Here is a 17,893-nt window from a genome sequence, read left to right as displayed (position 1 = left end):
ACTTGTTTTAGCCTGTTATGTGTTTTGGGTGCCAGCCAAGTTTAGAGGCAATGTATTCTGACATTTGCTGTCTGGAAACTTCAAAATCTTCGTAGTCATTATCAAAAGGTTTGTGTCTTGCTTTTTGCACTTGCACTAGCAAAGGAAGGGAAAAAATGGGGTTATCATGAGAGCATCATAATATAGCTATGAGATACACTCAAATACTGGCATAAAATCCAACTTGGTGGGATGGTTACCCGAGATTAAACAAGTTATTTTAAGTGTGCTACAGTCAGCCTGTTGCATTGATGTTTTGCACGATTCAGACAGTGGCAGTCTGCATGGTCTAGACATATTTTCTCTTAATTCATGAGTCTGCTGCAAACAATATTGTTGAAAGTGTCAGTAAAATATTACATGAGGAGTAGCATTGTTTAATACTACTGTAATTTCATGAAATGCAGTTTCTCATACTTCATCAGGCTAGCTATGTAGCCTAGCGTTTCTGAAGTTGGCATGTTTTTACTCTCTTTTTCAGCAATCCAATAAAAAGTCCCATAATATGCCTAGACAAATTCAATTTTATGCAGGGATGAGGTGAATGGTTTCCTCACCTGCACAGAGAGCAATTTATATCCCAAACCATAAAACAGATAATCCTTATCTTTAGCATGATCTGCATAACTATAAATCTGTCCAGAAGGCATGATATCTTCCCTTTCCTTTGAAAAAATCCTACCATATTATTTTATGCTACATGAAAGACTTCCCTTGGTACGGAGAAATGTGCACTTGGAGAGAGGGATGGTTCATTGCCCTTTTCTGGACATGCTCCAGTAGAACAATGTCCTTCATGTAGTGAGGGTCCCAAAACTGAACATAGTATTCTAGGTGTGGCCCCACCAGTGCCAAGCACAGGGGGATGATCCCTTCCCTACTCCTGCTGGCCGCACTATTTATGATATAAGCCAGGATGCCATCGGCATTCTTGGCCACCTGGGCACGCTGCTGGCTCATGTTCAGCCGGCTGTAAACAAGCACCTCCAGGTTCTTTTCCACTGGGCAGCTTTCCAGCCATTCATCTGGATGCTTGTAGCATTGCATGGGGTTGTTGTGACCCAAGTGCAGGACCCGACGTTTATCCTTGTTAAACCCCATACCATTGGCCTCAGCCCATCGATTCAGCCTGTGCAGATCCTTGTGTAGAGCCTGTCTTCCCTCCAGCTGATCAACACTCTTGCCCAACTTGGTGTCATCTGCAAACTTACTGAGGATGCATTTGATCATTATGAAGTGAGCATGCAGTCCTTTATGTATTCTTTTGTGCCATTTTCAGTACAATGAGATAAATTAGGGATAGAATGACAGCCTTGTCTCTGAATTGTCTTTGCTCTGTTTGCCTTTATATCAACTTTAGTGTTAATCAGATAATAAAGGAATTCTTGATTTATACTTCAGGAAATACTACTATACTTAAAGGATCAGATGTGAAGAATTATGAACATGCTTCTCAGTAGGGATTCAGGGCAGAGGCCAAAGAAGTTCTCCTATCAAGCTGAGAATTCTTCTCTTTTACAAGAACTAAGCTTTCACTGTAGTACTGTTATACTCTTTTTTTTTGTTTGTTTGTTTTGTTTTCCCAAAGGATGGCTAATGGTATTTGTGACTGCATGCAACATTTGGATCAGATTTGGCCTCTGGAAACAGCCTCTCTGGGAACAACTCATAGAAACAAGACTTTTATGTGGCAGCTCCCTGAGGTGGCTCCTTGGTACTGTGGTAATGACAATAATGATAACAATCATAGGAGCAGGTGGAAAACTGCAGTGATGGGCTCTCTGTTGATCATATACTTTTTGTTAGGGGTTTCAGGCTGAAGGTAAGATTTCGGGCACGTGAGGTCTTGTTTCAAGCCATATGCTGCCTGCCAAGGGATTAGTTGCTCCCCGGTCATTTAACTACCTGATACTCTGGCTAAATGTTAGAAACTCTTTTCTAATTAAGCCCAAGTGAGTTTCATCAGCATAATCCTAACAGTTTAAGACAGTTGAGTAAGAGCTTCAATTTTTGCCCAGATTCTCATCCTTTCTTGCTAGGGACACAGTGCAGTGCTTGGCTGAGTCATCTATTCATAAAGTAAGCGTATAAAGTAGCTGGGGGGAGGGGACAAGAATAGGAGAGAGCAGGGGCAGTAGAGTGTTTTCCCATTCTCTTGATACTGCTTTACCTCATACTTTTAGGCAGAGAATCAGTTCCTGAAAGTTTTACTTGTCTTCTATGTTGCCAGCCACAGCCTTGGATACTATGTTAATACGGTTTGGTTTCTTAGTCTGGATAGTACCTACAAGTACTGCACACTTAAGGTAGCCATACTAATCAAGGATCAATTAGAACTTTATTAAAGTTCTGGCTTCTCTGCTTACTTTGAGAACAGATCAGTAGATACTTTTGGAAAAGTCTAGTCTAGAAGCATAACTCTTCAAATTAAAATGAGGTACTCTGTTTAAGTTTACTTAGTTAACAATATGCTAAAAATGAAGCACTGCAAAATGCATTTTATATTTTATTTTCATATTATAACTTGATAGTTACAATCTGTGTCAACATGGGAAAGTGCACACAATAATTGTGTAACAAGATTTCAGAAGAATGTTCTTTTGTGGTCTTTTAAAATCACATAAATGGAAATAATATTTCCTTATTATGAGCTCCCTAGGCCAGCTTACAAAATTTTAAGATTAAGCATTGCTAGATACCTGAATTTCTGGTTGCTAAGTTAACAATATAACTTCATTAGTGTTCTTATCATCCTCTCAGCAAGAGTCTTTGGGATGATATTCTTGGCTTCTGATCACAGCTAAAAATCCAGAATAAGGTTTTATTTCAGTGAGATCATAATTATATTCCCCATTTGAATATCCATATTGGTTTATTTAGCTCATATTTTAATCACCCTGGACATTCTGGAAAGATATTATATGCCCTGTCAAAAGAACAAAAGATGGCTATGATTCGGCTATGTAACAAGTGCAGTTTTAGCCCCAAATCAGTTTTCTCCTTGAAAAGGATTTCATACCTGATTTCTTCTAGGGCCTCAAGAACATTATGTGTGAGCCTGTTCAGATGCCTCTGTAGAGCCTCTCTACCCTCAAGCAGACCAACACTTCTTCCCAGCTTAGTGTCATCTGCAAATTTAAGGGTATATTCAATCCTCTTGTCCAGATCATTGGTAAAGATATTGAACAGAACTGAACCCAGCACTAAGCCCTCAGGAATGCCACCTGTGACTGGAATTTTGATGGTCTGAGGTTAAGGGTTGCATGAATTAAAGTTAAATGCAAAGAGTATCTTTTAAGGAGAATAGTTGGACATTGGAACAGTCCCAAGAAGGTCAAGCTTTTAGAGCCAACATAAACAAAAAGTTAAACAAGATGCTAGCAAAAGTAATAGTGCTTGAACCCCAGAAAAGTGTTTTCAAATCCTCAAGTTTTCAAGCTCTCAGTGAGCTTACTTGTACTCTGCCTCTAACTTTTGCATCTTTTGCCTGTATGTTTAGATTTCGCATAGATGTAACAAACTCTAGTAGTGCCATATTCAGCATGGCATAATAGATCTGCACTAAGAACTAGCAGAGCAAAATAAATTTCTTGCTCCAATGTACTTCCCTTGAACTTAAACTCCCACAGAACTACTAGAGGAAAATGAGCAATGAGCAAGAAAGGGCTGTGTTCTGCAGTGCTGAAAGAGGCAACCAAATGTAGATGGAGCAGCTCGTTGTTCTCAATTTTCAGCAGGAGACTAAATTGCCAGCCCAGCTGAGAGCTTTGTTTGGAACTGCCAGGCAGGAATACTGTTTATTTTAAGCAGTCATGGAATGAGCTTCTTGGCTGACTGTCAAGCATCTGTGGCAACTGGCTAAGGCTGCACCTGCACCTGAGCAAGGAATGTCATCCATTATTCTGAAAGGCCTACAGTGAATTTCTTTTGGGTGAGAGTAAGAATAAGCTGCAGTGTAGTGTAAGAGTTATTTTTTTGCAGGGGATCTCTTGTGGTATTGCAGTCCTTTCTGGAAACTAGAGAATGAGCTGCTCCTTCAAGTAGCCTTGTACCCCTTAAAATCCCATTGTGACAAAGCCCAATGTACTAGCTAAGATAAATTTTTGTTGACACAGGCAAGAAATAGTGGAAATATGTATAGGTGGAGTGAGAAGTCCTTGTGTGGAACTGGAAAAATAGTGGTACTAACTGCAGATGCATAACAGAGCTGCGTTGATTTTGTTTAACCCCTGATAAAACTCGTGCAGCAAGAGTTACCATGGCAACAAGGTCCAAATCAGGCTAGCATGAACTAAAGGCTGAGACAACATAATCCTTTTTTTAGCACTCCAAAAGGGAGAAAATCACTGATGATCACACTAAAGATGGAAACAATGCGATTTCAAGTTGCATAATATGCTAGCAGATCAATAGCTCAAAATAAAGAATGCCAGCAAGAAGACCAATTCATGAGTACATGTCCCCCCTGCCCCCGGCCTCCAATTACAGATCAGTAAGAATTTAGTGAGATGTAAAATATCAGAATATAAAAGTGAGAGTTCTGTTTGTCTCTATTCTGTTCAAAGTGCAATTCTAAAGTCCAAATATGATTGTTAAAAGTCATCATACAACACATTGTTTTATCTGTAAGAATACTGTGACCAGAAATGCATTTCCCAGCTATATGGTCAGGAACTCTGTCTTTTCTACTTCAGTTCTTTTGAGGCACTCTCCAGGATCATCTCCAAATATTTATTGTTACCTACTAACTATGCTAGATCAAAATATGATACCAATCCCTCCTATATGTAAAGTGTTGAAATCAATAGAATACTACTTTACAAGCCAGTAGCCTCCTACAGGGCATAGGATGGGCCATAGAAAGGTAACCGTGAAGGTTTATGACTACAAGGTGTCTGCTGCAGCTATGGCAACATATAGAGAATCTGAACAGGGACCAGAGAGGGGCAGTAAGACAGTAGACTAAAAGTATACTCAGTTCTTGACAAAGGACTCTTATGATTGCATCATCTCCTCAGATGGACTTCCAACATACCATGCTTCTGTCCCACTTAGACATTTCCAGATACTATAGTCATTATCAGGACTAGGGATCTTGTGGGCAGTCTTGTCTCTTATTCCCCAAGGGTGCAAGTGTTTCTTTAAGAGACAAAACTATGGGAAATTATATTCTTTCAAAAGTAATACAAATAAATGTGTCCAAGAGGATGTTCAATGTGATCTCCTAGGCAAGAACGATAAAAGCCTAGGGGTCTTGGTACTGCATTGACAGCTGAGGAGGCTATTTGTAATTCTAAAGCAGGCACAAACATGAAAGATCACTTCCATCTTGTCTAGGTGGCAGCATATGTTTTCTCATAAGAAATGTGAAGGCTATTCAGGCAAAGCTCCTCTGTCAACAGATTCTTTGTGAAGAGCAGATTAAATATTTCATGGGGACATTTTCCTGACAGATTTGTTGTCAGTCTTGGCTTCCTGCCCTAAAGATGCTTTTTTGATCAAACAGCAGTGTCATTGTCCTGAGTAGCCACACTCTGTATTAAATACAAAGTCTTTTTTTTTTGAGCATTATACCTTCTATGTGAATTTAAAGTGTTCTGTTCAATTATCAGCTACGCTGCAACTCTAGAATTGCTATTTGCTGCATTTAGGATTGTGGTTTAACTGTGGAGTATGGAAGACAGGCATACCAGAAACAGTAATTTGTCAGACAAACCATTGGACTGTAAAAGTGTCATGTTATTTAAGGAATTATACTTTCACTGCAGAAAAACGAAAGTTCTCTGAGTGTCAGTTTAGCTGTCTTCATGACGGTTGCTGCCTGATCACAGCTACTATCTACAGTTCCTGATATTTAGCAGTATGCAGTACTGGTGGCATAGAATCATAGAATCACCAGGTTGGAAAAGACCCACCGGATCATCAAGTCCAACCATTCCTATCAATCGCTAAACCATGCCCCTCAAATATTAATATTTCACTGTTTTTTTCTTAAGATAACTTCCAAAAGCTTCTAGGACGAATGTAAACACAGAAAACATTACCTGAACTCTTGCCAGGACAACCATTTACACATTACCATATGAATCAAGTTCTGACTATGGTGAATCTACTGTGTCCTGAAAACAAAATATTTTAATTCCTGGGTGAAACACTACCTTGCATCAAGTTGAACAAAGCACTTTGCCGAGGAAATAAAACAAACATTGCTAATAAATTATCCAATAGACTAGCTTCTCCAAACAGTATAAAACTTGATATCTGAGAAAATATATAATTTAAGAGGTAGTAGAGGTGGTAGACATATATACATATATGTATATCTCAAGGGCAGTAAGGTAGCTTAGTGTTCAAACAACTCTGCACAGAAAGGTGTGAAGTGATGGAAAGGTGAAACTGATATCCTTTAGTCATATATAACCACCTAGGGGACAATGCACAGACTGTTTTTGCTGCTTAGCTGGAGCTCAGCTGCTACAGTAACAGCCAACATGGGACTCTAATGTACCCAGCATTACCAAGTGAAATACCAATGAGTAATGAAACAGTGCTGTCTAATGTAAGAAATGAAGTTAATTACCTTTCTCTATTTCACTTTGAAAGGACAATTTCCGTCTTCGTAGTTTGCAGTTATCTCCATCCATATCATTAGTAGTTTGTGATCTTATTACGAGGTCAGACTTGATTAATGAAATATGAAACATAATGACACATTAGTCCCATCTAAAGAGAGCAGGTTTTCAATAGGTAATTAACTGTTTATCATGTTCAAGCTTTAAGAAAAGCAATATTACACAAGTCAGTCTGCATCAACCTCTCCACCCCCAGCTAATGGTATTGCTCAATGCTAATGTTAAAAAATCATGCAAAGCGAGCAAAACCCGGCAATGTCACCACCTGATGGTGAAAAAAAAGTATCCTGATAATAAGTGTATGGAAAAACATGTGTTCACGTGTTATCAGTTTCCTGAACTTGCAAAGATATGGTTTAAGTAATCATAGAAAAATTAACTTAATGAGAAAAGATTAAATAACCTCTAATAGTGAATATATACCATTGCAAGAAGCACTGTGATAATTAATTGTAATTAGATTTATATTTGACTACATGGTAATGATTATAAAGGTTACATTTTACAACAATAAATATATGGCTGACAAACACCAGACACTTTACCCATCATTATTTTCTAGACCCTCCCTTCCTCTCTGTTTGCTTCAGTTTATTCAGATACTTATTTCCATAGCAGAACACAATTGGTGTCTTTCTATCCATCTTATAGAAGATGGATGTGGTTTTCTTGCTGTAGTAAATACAAGATGCATTCAATTCTTCTTTCTACTTTTTTTTAAAATGGAGAAATGTACAAATAAGCAAATATAACACCAGTTATGCTCTTTGTGTACATACCCATGGCATTGGCTTCAGCCTACTTCCCTTCCCTGCGCTAGTGAGATTTCCCATATCACTCAAGTAAGCAGATTTACATGTGGGAGAAGGGCAGAGGGAAAGAAGTGGGAAGTGTTTACATCTTTCTCTGTTCCCTTCATTGTAAACCTGGTGGGTAAGGTGCTTCAGTGGTGGCCCACTGGTAGAATAACTGCAGGAAGAAAAAGGCACTTTTACTTAAGTAGGAGGACAGGAACAGCAGTTGAGGCAGAAGCACCTATTGTTTGGAAAACAAATCTGGATCTGAGTGATGTTGTGAGAATCAGAATGTGTTGATCGCTTCTTTTGGGGAATGATTTTCTGGATTGCAATAGACAGTGGAAAGCATGTGGAATTGCTAGAGAACACTGATTTTGCATGCTCAGTGAGCATGGGTGAGCCTGTCCTCCCTTTTCAACCTCTGTGAAGTCTAGCAGTTTTTTCATAGTGACTGGTACAGCAGTAACAGATGAAAACTGAAAAATTTCTAAGGAACATGAGCAGCAAGACTTTCCTTGTGTATACTACACCACAACACAGAAGACATAATTTTGTTTCAATTTTCTCAGTTCTAAGTTAAAAATAATGATAAAGTATTGATGACAATGTAATTGCAGGAAATAATTGCTTAGACTGAAATAATTAATGTGAATTTATCCTCAAGGGATTTTTCAAATATGCAGACTTTCAGTTTTAACTTAAATTTATCACTAGACTATAAATTCATTGTATTGTATTTCACATCTAATTAATAATGATGAACTTTTCAATAAACACAAATAGATGACTTTTAAAATAAAGAATAGAATTGGTCTAATATTTTCAGAACAATCTTTTACTGAAAAGAGGCTCAGTGTAAATAGAAGTGACATTTCTTTTCAAAAGTTGTATTTGTTTTCCTTTTTTAAACTAAAGATCTGCATATGATTGGCAGAGATAACGCCCTCATTTACAGCCAAAAATTTAATGATCTTTGTCTCCTTGTTTCTCAGAAGGCCTTTGAGACCAAATTATGTTAGTAACTTCTCAATGAACCTTTGTTTTTCCTTGAAAGCATAGCGAGAAACCACTAAATGGCAGTATCTCAGAAATAATGAAGTGTAAATTAGTTGTTCTGTAGGCAGTGTAGTCCATGTTTGGGGGCCAGTGCTGGTGTACCCTGCAACTTTCTAGGGAAAGTGTTAGCCCCAGTAGTACTAACTGGGCAATAAGTAGCCTTTACCCTCCCCGCTTCTGGACAAACCTTCCCTTTCTTTCTCAATTCAGACTGACTCTGGCAGCCTGAAGTAAGGAAACATTGGTAACTTTTCTAGTTTCCTGAAAGAGCAAAAGGGGACAGTTAGTGTGAGAAAAAGAGACCAAGAAATCCCTGCAAATCTGCAGAATGAGTGAAATTTGAGAAGTTCCTCATATGCTTTTAGTCTCCTAGGAGGTGGGGTGCTCTCTAAGATAAGAGAACTAACAGTTCATGTTTGAAAGACAATTAAATACTTTCTATTGCTAGACACAGAATGAATCTGGATAATCTATCTTTTTTTTTATGTCTGTACAATTATACTTAGTGTCAAAAGTTCCCCTTGTGTTGACCAAGGCAACAGTCATCTGAAAAAACCCATATTTTCTATGGCTTTAACAAAACATCTGAAATCCCCCTGGCTGAAACTTTAATACTATTTAAATATAGAACCAAATCCTGTTAGATTAACATCATTTGAATAATTTAATTGACTTCTGCTGAGTCTAAGTGGCTTCAGTAGGAGTAATCAGGTGAGCATATTTTTTTAAAAATAGGATTTGGCCTCAGGCATTTAGCTTTTAATTTTTGCTAACCTTGGTTTTTCAATTGCTGTTTTCAAGTATTGTTACTGTGGGACAGAATTGGCTCAATATTAAGAAAAACAATCTTTTATTGTATGTACCTTTGCAGTTTCATCTCTCAGGTTAAAAGTCAATTCTAGATTGGTGAGGAAGAGATCAGAAAATTCAGGGTACATATCCAAAACTTCTAGTAGATCTTCTCGTTGGATCTTATGTAAGTCACAGTAAGTTAAAGCTCTCACATCTGCATTTGACTTTCCTGGTTTTGCATAAAGATGTACCATCTCTCCAAAAATATCATTTTTCCCTGCAGAAAGAAAGCTAGATTGAGAATATTTTTTAAAACATGAATAAGCCTTTAAACCAAGTGATGTATTTCCTTATGATAATGGCATAGAATACTTGATTTTACAGGAAGTGATAAAATCAGATTACCATTGCGCATATTTTGTTGTAAATAATAAGTATTATTATTAAATATTAAAAGTAGAATTATTAAAATAAATGAAATTACATGAGCATATAATTGGACTAAGTGAAAGGAAAATCTAGTTTCACTACAGTTTTTGCTCAGTTCCAGGTTCCTCGGTCCTTTGTTGTAAAAACCTTATTTGCTGATTTAAATCATATTGTTATGATGACAAAGATGTAATTTCTGTTTTTCAGTAAAGTCCAGAACCTGAAGTAAGTAATCTGGCCTGGAATCTCATTTTGTTAAGAATTGCATCAATAAACAGACCATACTTCAAGTATATTTTAGTAGAAAATGACTTAGTTTTTTCTGTTTTTCAGAGGGAATGCAAAACTTTCAAGATGCAGAAGTTGTTTTGAAGAAGCTCTTTAAACATATCTGTCTCTGTTTTGACACTATTACAACTCTTTCCATCAATGTTGACACATTGACAGTACCTGTTTTCTACAATTGTCAACTCTATTTAATTGCTTGTTTTCCCCAAATCTGCACTTAACCTTCATCAATTCAGAGCAGCCGCAGCCATAGACCAGTGAAAATATGCTCTAACCTAAGGGTTGCAGGGGTACCCACAAATTGGGTTTTGGGCAGGGGGAAACCTAGGAAAACACTTTTGAAAAGAATAGAGGTCGTGGCAACTGTGAAATGGTAGGCTGGTAAAAAAGAACTTAGGGGTAATTTTGCCTGTCTATTAAGCATTTATGGCTTTTACTAGGTTACTGTAAGTAGTTCTGGTTTCTCTATTTTCTAAAAATGAAGGTGAAAACTGGGTATGCTAGCAGCTAAAAATGGGAAAAAGAATAATTTAAAGGCTGATTTACAATGAGGTTCTTAAAAAGCACAGTCTGTTTGACTTATTAACAGCAATATCAAGAGGTAACATGGATACATTGCATATATCCTTACAGGGAGGAAAAATTACTTGGTATTAAACGCCTCTAGAATATAATAAGGAATGCATAGCAAGAACCAATGGAAATGAAGCAAGATAATTTATACTGGAAATAAAGTACAAAATTTAACACTAAAAATTATTAACTATGGAAATAAACTTCCAAGAAAAGTGAATATTTTTCATCTCATTTTGTCTTCAGATCAAATCCTGTTGCAAACACCATTCATTAGACACAACATATAGAATCAGAATCACCAGGCTGGAAAAGACCTCTTAGATCATCGAGTCCCACCATTCCTACCTGTCCCTAAACCATGTCCCTGAGCACCTCATCTACTTGTCTTTTAAATACCTCCAGGGATGGTGATGCAACCACCTCCCCATTCCCCCTTGTCCTGTCCCCTGTCACTTGGGAGAAGAGGCCAGCTGCCTCCTCTCTACAACCTCCTTTCAGGTAGTTGTAGAGAGCAATAAGGTCTCCCCTCAGCCTCCTCTTCACAAGGCTAAACAACCCCAGCTCTCTCAGCTGCTCCTCATAAGACTTGTAAGATGTCATAGCGAATGGTATGAAATGTAACAGTAGTCAGTGATACAATAGAAGTTAGCAATATAATCTAATATTCCTTCTGGCCTTAATATTTATGAAGGCAGAGGTCCCTATTCAAGGCATGTAATGTCTTCTCTGCAATATGACTATTTATATGATCACAGTATTTTTGTTTCTTGTCTGCAAAGCTGAAAGAGGCGATAGATTCTGTGAGGTTCACAGCCATTGTATTTTCTAAGTATTTGGCAAGAATTACTTGTTTCAGGTCAGTAGCGGTCAGACCTTACTCAGTATCATCAAACAGTGCTGATGAGTTGTGGAAAATTATGGGACAAACCCAACGTTTCTCAGAACTCATTGATTTCTGTGATGAGGTTGCAATGCTTGTTGAGGGTAAAAACTTCATCCATGCAACCTTTGTTGGACTGAAGTCTTTTTTACCCAGAAGAGAAAGCACTGATTTTCTTTAATGTTAGTTCCTATGTGTATGTTTGTAAGAAAGATGAATTAACTACAAATATTTTGGTAAGTATTCATAATCTTCATTAGGTTTCTGTGTGATTTCATTGCAATGTAATTTAATGTGTATAATCTTCTACTCCTTTTTAGCAGATTCTTCAAGATACTCCTTGACTGGAGTCAGCCATCGGGCAGCTCCTGTCTCATGGATTGCGCTACAGATGTGGGCCCACAGAGCAGTTCCTTTTGGCTGCAATTGTGCACAGCTGTCCCTCTTTCTGCCTTGAACACCATTCTCTGGGAGACAGAGGCTTCAATCAGCAGCCCTAGTGTGAGGAGCGGTAGGCTGGAAGAGGTATAGTGACATTGCCCTGCAAATACCTAGGCTTCTGCTGCAGTGTGAGAGTACAGGGATCTGATGTGTGGAACATGCAAAACTCAGCCAGTCTGCATCTTTGGTCCAGGATGAAATTAATTTCTGAAAACCTCTAGAAGGCATTTTGAGTACCTAAAGTAGGTACATGTTTTTCTTCAGTTAGCGTATAAAGAGTGAGCAAAACATTTATGAATTTCCTTCCCCAGGAACAACAATGGATATTTCTTTTTGAACACCTTGACTCTTTTAACATGCCTTGTGGTAATCTACTTACCAAGAATGGCTACAACAATGTCACTTTTAAGGATTTCAATGGAGCCTCTTGACACAAAATAAAGAGCAGTGAGAACATCTCCACAGTGCACTAAAGTGTCTCCAGGAGGTGCATGTGTTGTCTTAAATTTCATAGCCAAAGCTCGGAGACAGCCTTTACTGGCCCCCCGGAAAGCTTTGCAATTCTGAAGCAAATTTTGGTTGAGATGCAGACAAATGTCAGCTTGTAAGCATTCTGGAAACCCCTTCAGGACCTGGAAAAACAAGCATAAGGATTTCATATGAATGTTATGAAGGCTGCCTTATATAACTTCCATGTTTTCTTCCTGGACATAAAGAAAGAAGTGACATACAAATAGAGGTGGCCTTAAGAGATGCCAGAATATTACAATGCAACAAGTGGACAGTGCAATCTATATTGCAAAGCTTATACGATGTGAACAATAATGTACATACTAATGTACATAGTAATTACAAAGTTCATTAAGATTTCTTTAATTGGAAGAAATGGTATCAAGGTAGATGAATAAATATACTGCAGTAAAATAATAAATAAGACAACCAAATGGAGAGTCTTGACTGAATTTCACCTATTTGGACTAATAGGTCTGTTTCCTTTTTATCAATTGTAAAAGCACTGCATTTAATATAAGAGAGGGGTTTTTTTTCTGAAACAGCTGTGACATTTTTTTAATGGGAGCTAACTGAACAAGATTAGTTATTTTTCAGAGGGAGGGCATTTTAATGAGTTTTTCATGTTAAATATATTCTGCTTGTAACTGTAGGACCAGATTTTTATCAGAAAAAGCAACATGCGGCACTGAAATAATGATGTTATGCATTTACATAGGCAGATGATTAGTTCAGTGAACCACAGGGCTAGTCGCTATGGTCCTTGCTCATCTCTTACTCAGAACAATGGGAGTTTGCCTGAAGTAGAACCACAGGATTCCTCTTGGATACCATGGTAACATGCTAATTTTGTTTAGGGGAAAAAAAGTGAGCTACTTACAACGTGGTCATTGTGTGAACTTTTCTAAATTATCTAGGAACATATTACCTCTGATTACTTCTATGGGAGTACTGCCTTTCTTGTGATTCTGCCCAATCTGTTGAGGAATGGGCCTGACTCATTACTACGCAATACTCTTTCTTTCCAATAAATACTGTTAGCTGCTGTCAATGATGTTAATGGGTCATATGCTTTGCCTGGGACTGGCTTTTTTCTTATTAGAACAGTCTATTAATATATTCCTGTTTATCCTCACACAGTTTTTCTACAAAAACATAAATATTCCTACACAAACCACCCCCCAACATACAACATGCATTTGCTTGTTGCTACATTAATTTTTACTTCAGCACAATAAAGGTCTGTGCACTCACTCTTACTGCATAAAGATACTTACAACGCGTATCCCTTGCTAACAGAGAAGATGAACATATTTCTGATATAAGGCTTCTGCCCACACAAACCAAGCTATGATTTACAAATGAAATATCAGTACCTGTAACTGAGTTGAAATGTTTCTATGATTTCTAATGGAAATCAATGCTGTGAAGTAACAAACAGAATGTTTTAACACATACATACAAAAATTTTATGAGCTGTAGGGTATTACCACACAAAATTTATATATCCTCAGAAAAAGCCAGCATTCAACAACAATAAGCAAAAGAAAACATGATAAATGAAAAGCTTCTGTGGTGCCACTTTATTTTTGGTATCTATTGCACCACTAGAATTGGTAAGTGTGCAATTGCTATTTTTATTTTAATGTAATTGTATTGAAATAAAAATATAATGGATTGTAGCAACTTATTTACTGACCTATACTGAGAAACTGATAACCAAATACATCGGTCAATAATACAGGTGAAGAAAAATTGCAGATGCTTATTTTGAAAATATTTTCTAATCATGTGAGTAAAAAAACCCCTATTTTGGATTAACTTTTTTGCTATACATCTATCTGAATGTAATTTAGAAGAGCTCATTTTTTATAAGATGCAAAGCTGGGAATATGTTTTAAAGTCAGAGGTACAGGAAAAGTTATTTCAGTTGTTATAAAGTCAGGAGCGCAGCCTTAGGATAAATTGTATTTATTTTTCACATCGCCTTCTGTTTATCTCACTTATCAAGGAATTTTACTTTACCATTAAGCAAAAACCATGCAGACCCGGTGTGTTGATTTATATTTCTGAAGATACGTTTGGTATTTAAAGAAACAACTATTTTGATAATTAATTTATACTTAACATGAAACTGTTCTGAAATCATTGCATATTAGTTAATTGTTATTAATATGCCATTAACATCTGAAAGATACTAGCCCCTATGGAAGTATGTGTCCCTGCCCCATGGAGCTTACATTCTAAAAGAGATGTTATACATCGGAGAGAAAGAACATTTACTCTTTAACAACACTGTTGTCAGATATCTATAAGGAAGACAGGTGCCCAAATAACATTGATTTCCAATGGAGTTCTGGAGATTACTAACACAACTGTATAAATGCAAGGAAAATACTAATTTGAAGATAATTTTTAAAAAACATTGCTATATACTGCATTAATAAAAGGAGCTTACCATACTGTGCACATTGTATATAGTGAGGTATTTAATCCAAGTCCAGTAGCTCGTGCTTTACAGAATTTGGTGTTTCCAAACTAAGTTTTATGTTATACAGTACAGACAACATCTTGCCAACCCAAGCCTCCATGTACATTTCTAATATTTCGATTTTCATTACTTAAAGAAAATATTTTTTATTCACCATTTTTAGCTTATGTTAGTAAGGAATTATCTGATTCTCACAGATATCCTTGATTGTGTATGTAAAGCAGGAACATTTATATTGAAAAACAAGTTCTTATAATTTGGCAATTAACATCAGTATATTATGTGTACATATGCTGACAGCTCTAAATATTAGAAAATCATATTTATGTTACAGTCCCATGTGGCAAAAAAACCCCCTAAAACACACTTTTCTAAACAGCTAAATCTTGAAATTATAAGAAAGCAGAGCTAGGTAATGCAAAAATAAAATATTTTAAATATCAAATTTTGATAATAATAAAATAAGAGTTGTTCATAAAATAGCATAATTCTCAATGAGAAATCCAAAATTAGTAAATCTGAATAGAGGTTTGAGTATCAATTGCTCCTTTCTTTCTTGACAGGTTTCTATTGTTACACTCAGTGCCTCCTTAACAGTGATTCTGCTGGGCCCTGGTGAGAAAAATCTTAGATTCTCATGGTTAGAATCATGTTTAGCATCAGAATTCATGTATAACTGGAGAGACACAGATCTGCTAAAAAAAAAGACATAACAAGACATATCTCCTGTGAAATGATTTGAGAAACCAATCCACACAAAAACTAACTTAGCAAAAAAATTGAGCAGCTGAAATAAAGAAGCAGGAACAAATATAATTTGTGTCATAGACCACACTTTGTTTAGGTCTCATCTGCATAATATAGATCTCAGGATATGTTGACTTTTGTATCACTAAATCCTGAATAATAAATTTCATACTAATTCCAGGGAGCGAACCCCATGCCTTAGAGGGTTCACTCTAGTTAGGATTTATATTAAAAATTTATGTTGTCTCTGTCTTTGTTCTGTAAGAATGAGTGAAATTAATTAATAGTAATTAATGTATTTGGTGAAATAACATGAATCTTTATTTTTTATCTTTCTGCCACCTAATTTTAGCACTCTGTGGCTGCATAAATCATGCTACTTAGATTGTGATTTAGTATCTGTGTTCTCCAGTACCTGTTCCCTCTGATGAAAAGAGTAGTGTGCCATATAGTTATGTCACAAGCATTTGACTCCCAGATTTTAACAACATGCTCATCTAGGCTGAGCATTTCTGTAATTCAACCTATTTCTTTTTCTGGAAAGAAGTTAGAATTTACTACCTCTCTGATAGGTAATTACAGAAATTGACTATTTTTATAGACAGAAGGCCAAAACATTTCCAAGGGTTTTCACACCATTTAGAAAAGAATGAATAAGGTCACAGGTGGTGTTAATCCTCCTCCAGCAGGTCTTGGGCTCCACACAGAATAAGGATTATTTCTGATGATTCCTCTTCTTCAGGTAGGAAAATGTTGCAGTCAGGATTTTTGCCTGTCCCCTGCCCCCTGGCCCCAGGATATAAAGAAGACCCTTATACCAATTGAGAAAGAAGAGAAACAGTGTGTGCTGATGAGCTAATTTGCTTTTTAATGAGATGTGAAGTCTGATAACATTATCAAGAATTAGGATCCTTTGCTTTCTGTTGTTGCCATAACAGATTTGTGTGACATTTTAATGTTGAAATCATTGAAGCTGCAGTGAATCATTCTTTATCAATAATCATTACAGTTTCTGAGTACATTTGAAAGGTGATCTCTGAGATATGATACATTGCTTGATGAGGAAGACAGAAAATAATTTCAGTTTCTTAGACTGTTGACTCTGTTGTTGACTCCCTCATCAATACAGAAGTTTAATGTTTGCAGAAGGTAGAAGCTGAACAGATCCACGTCTTACCAAAAATGTAATGATATTTGGAGTACTGTTAATTGTTCTTGTTTTTGAGATGTTAGCCCACAAAGTAGAATGCAGTGAGAAAGTGATAAAGGATAACTGCAAATCAATTAACATTTGTGGAAGCATTTTCTTTTTTTTCTATGAGTTCTTCTTTTCTGTAACTCAATCAGATGTAGGCATTTGTGTTTTTTAAGTGGTCTTCTTACAGAAAATGAAAGCACAGTTTTACAGTTAATGAAATCTGAAGTACTTTCTGATAGGCTTATGGGTCTTGTGATTTCCATTACGACATATAGACAAATAGCAGTACTGCTTCCTGCCATGGTTACATATTCCCTCTGTTTAACCAATTAGTACTAGTTTTTGTTCCAGACGCTTCTAATTTGGATTACCCTTCTGATGCTACCAGGAATGTTTCCTTGCATTTTTTTAAGTTTTAATTTACTTTTATAATTCTCAGGTTCAAGGATATGAATGACAATAGTTCTATTGGTAGAATTGTTTTCATCATAAGGAGTGAACACAGTGGGAGGAAAAGCAAGAATAGCAATTTAGTGATCAGTGACCAACTTCTCACAAAAGAAGTTGTGTGCCCAAAGCAATGAGCAACCTGCCCTTTATTTGATACAGTAGCAATGCTTGTTCTGAACCTTTAAGAAGGGTGTGTGCTCTGCTGTACTTGCTGATCACTGTGGCCAAGAAAACTTATGAACACAACTGTAAAATTGACTATTTGTTTGGATGCTTGCAGAAGGTTCCATAGATTTAAGCATGATAATTCTGACTTCCTCTCTCCTTTCATGGTACTAGGCAAAACACATAATAAAAAGACATCTGTCCCGCATCAAAAAATTTAAATTATGTGTGCATTTGGCTAAACACTTTCCAAAGCTTGTCCCACATTTTTTTAAACTCTTCTTAAAGGCAAAATAAACTAATAAAGCTATTCAGATGCACGGAAGATCCATGGAAAGCAAGGAGGGAGAACTGTAAAAAATACATGCATAACTTAAAAAAGGATCTCAAACACTAAATAAG

General features: G+C 36.7%; 1 protein-coding gene across 5 annotated transcripts in view; it reads right to left on the bottom strand.

The window, feature by feature from the left end:
* KCNH7 (potassium voltage-gated channel subfamily H member 7) overlaps window positions 1-17,893 on the bottom strand; it is a 233,314-nt gene that overhangs the window by 17,037 nt on the left and 198,384 nt on the right. For 3 of the 5 annotated variants that reach the window (XM_069861216.1, XM_069861220.1, XM_069861219.1), the window contains 3 exons: window positions 12,310-12,564; window positions 9,388-9,593; window positions 6,620-6,719 (listed from right to left, as the gene is read on the bottom strand). In XM_069861216.1, coding sequence (XP_069717317.1) covers window positions 6,620-6,719; window positions 9,388-9,593; window positions 12,310-12,564 — 561 coding nt within the window. The remainder of the gene's footprint in view (window positions 1-6,619; window positions 6,720-9,387; window positions 9,594-12,309; window positions 12,565-17,893) is intronic. The other 2 variants (XM_069861215.1, XM_069861217.1) reach the window with 1 other exon arrangement.

The sequence above is a fragment of the Phaenicophaeus curvirostris genome, chromosome 7 (assembly GCF_032191515.1).
Source record: "Phaenicophaeus curvirostris isolate KB17595 chromosome 7, BPBGC_Pcur_1.0, whole genome shotgun sequence".
Lineage (NCBI taxonomy): Eukaryota > Metazoa > Chordata > Aves > Cuculiformes > Cuculidae > Phaenicophaeus > Phaenicophaeus curvirostris.
The sequence above is the reverse complement of the archived record's forward strand: the minus strand, read 5'-3'. Positions and strand labels throughout refer to the sequence as shown.